This window comes from Eimeria tenella, genomic scaffold (assembly GCF_000499545.2).
Source record: "Eimeria tenella Houghton genomic scaffold, Eth_scaff3101, whole genome shotgun sequence".
In the NCBI taxonomy this organism is placed as follows: Eukaryota; Apicomplexa; class Conoidasida; order Eucoccidiorida; family Eimeriidae; genus Eimeria; species Eimeria tenella.
The window spans coordinates 1-1,272 of NW_013542968.1; the positions used below are offsets into that span (position 1 = coordinate 1).

General features: G+C 66.3%; 1 protein-coding gene across 1 annotated transcript; it reads right to left on the reverse strand.

Annotated features, from left to right (window-relative positions):
• Window positions 1-752: 752 nt before the first annotated feature.
• On the reverse strand, window positions 753-1,224 carry ETH_00033765 (uncharacterized protein; the record flags this gene model as incomplete). The annotated part of the gene is made up of 2 exons (XM_013376074.1): window positions 753-896; window positions 1,068-1,224. Coding segments are annotated over 2 exons (301 nt in total), but the record flags the coding sequence as incomplete, so codon positions are not given.
• Window positions 1,225-1,272: the final 48 nt, after the last annotated feature.

The following is a 1,272-nucleotide window of genomic DNA, read 5'->3' on the forward strand; positions in this document are numbered from 1 at the left end:
GCCAGCTGCTGCTGCCGCCGCTGCAGAGCAGCAGCAGCAGCAAGAGACTGCTGCTGCCTCAGAGGCAGAGCAGCAGCAGCAGCAAGAGGCCGGAGCTGCTGGAGAGGCAGAGCAGCAGCAGGAGCAAGAGGCTGCTGCGGCTGCAGAGGCCACCTGAGCCGCAGCAGCAGCAAACCAGCAGCAAAGCCGCAGCTAGACCGTTCCTAGGCCAACTTCCCGAAATTGAAATGAACTGCAGTCAGCAGCAGCGCCAAAAAGCTCTGCATGCAGCTGCATGCAAGAAGACAAATAAACCCTGAGGGTTTCCCAGGGGGTTTTCTAAAGTCCAGCAATGCACTTCGGGCCGCAGCTGCTGCCCGCTGCAGCAGGACCATTCAAATGGCTCTTTTTGCCACATGCAGCTGCAGCAGCAGCAGCAGCAGCAGCAGACCCCTCTGGCCCCAGACTCTCTTCCTAGCCCGCCAAGAGGCATAAAAGAGCTCCACAGGGGCCCCTCCCCAGGGCCCCCAAAAGGGCCCTCTGGGGCCCCCTGGGGCCCCCTGGGGGCCCCCTGGAGCTCCCCCTTAAGCCGCTTTTCGCACCCTCTGACCCCTGGCCCACCCTGAGGCCCTTAGGGGCCCCCCGAGGCCCAGGAGCCCCCACACCCCAGGGGCCCCCCCTGTGGGGCCTGGGGCCCCCTGTGGGGCCCCCTGTGGGGCCCCCTGTGGGGCTCACCCCTGTGGGGCGTGGGCGCCCCCGAGGGGCCCCAGGGTTCAGTGGGGCTCCTCGTTTGCGGGTCTTTTGGGGCTGCAGAAGTCCGGGGGGCCCCCCGGGGCCTTTGCCGCGAAGGCCCTTTTCAAACAAGTCCGAACTTCGCGGCCAATTTCCCCACAAGCCGCTTCGCAGAGACTGAACAGCTGCGCGCATGCACGCGGTGTACGTACACCCCACGCACTGCAGCAGCAGCAGGAGCAGCAGCAGCAACAGCAGCAGAACCAACCCAGAGGCAGCAGGAACCCCAAGGGGCCCCAGGGGGCCCCAAAGGGCCCCCAGGGGCCCCCAGGGGGCCCCCATTCGTTGCGAATTACCTGTTCTCCGGAGGGCCCAGCGATGAGGGGCCCCCTGCAGTGGAGACAACAAATGGAGTTGAGGGCGGGACAGAAGCCAACGTGAATGGCGGTGAAGTCCGCGAAGTGTCTGTACACCGCGTACTCCTGCGGACCCCACAACGCCCCACGCGCTCTGCTGCAGCAGCAGCAGCAGCGGCAGCAGCAGCAGCGGCAGCAGCGGCAG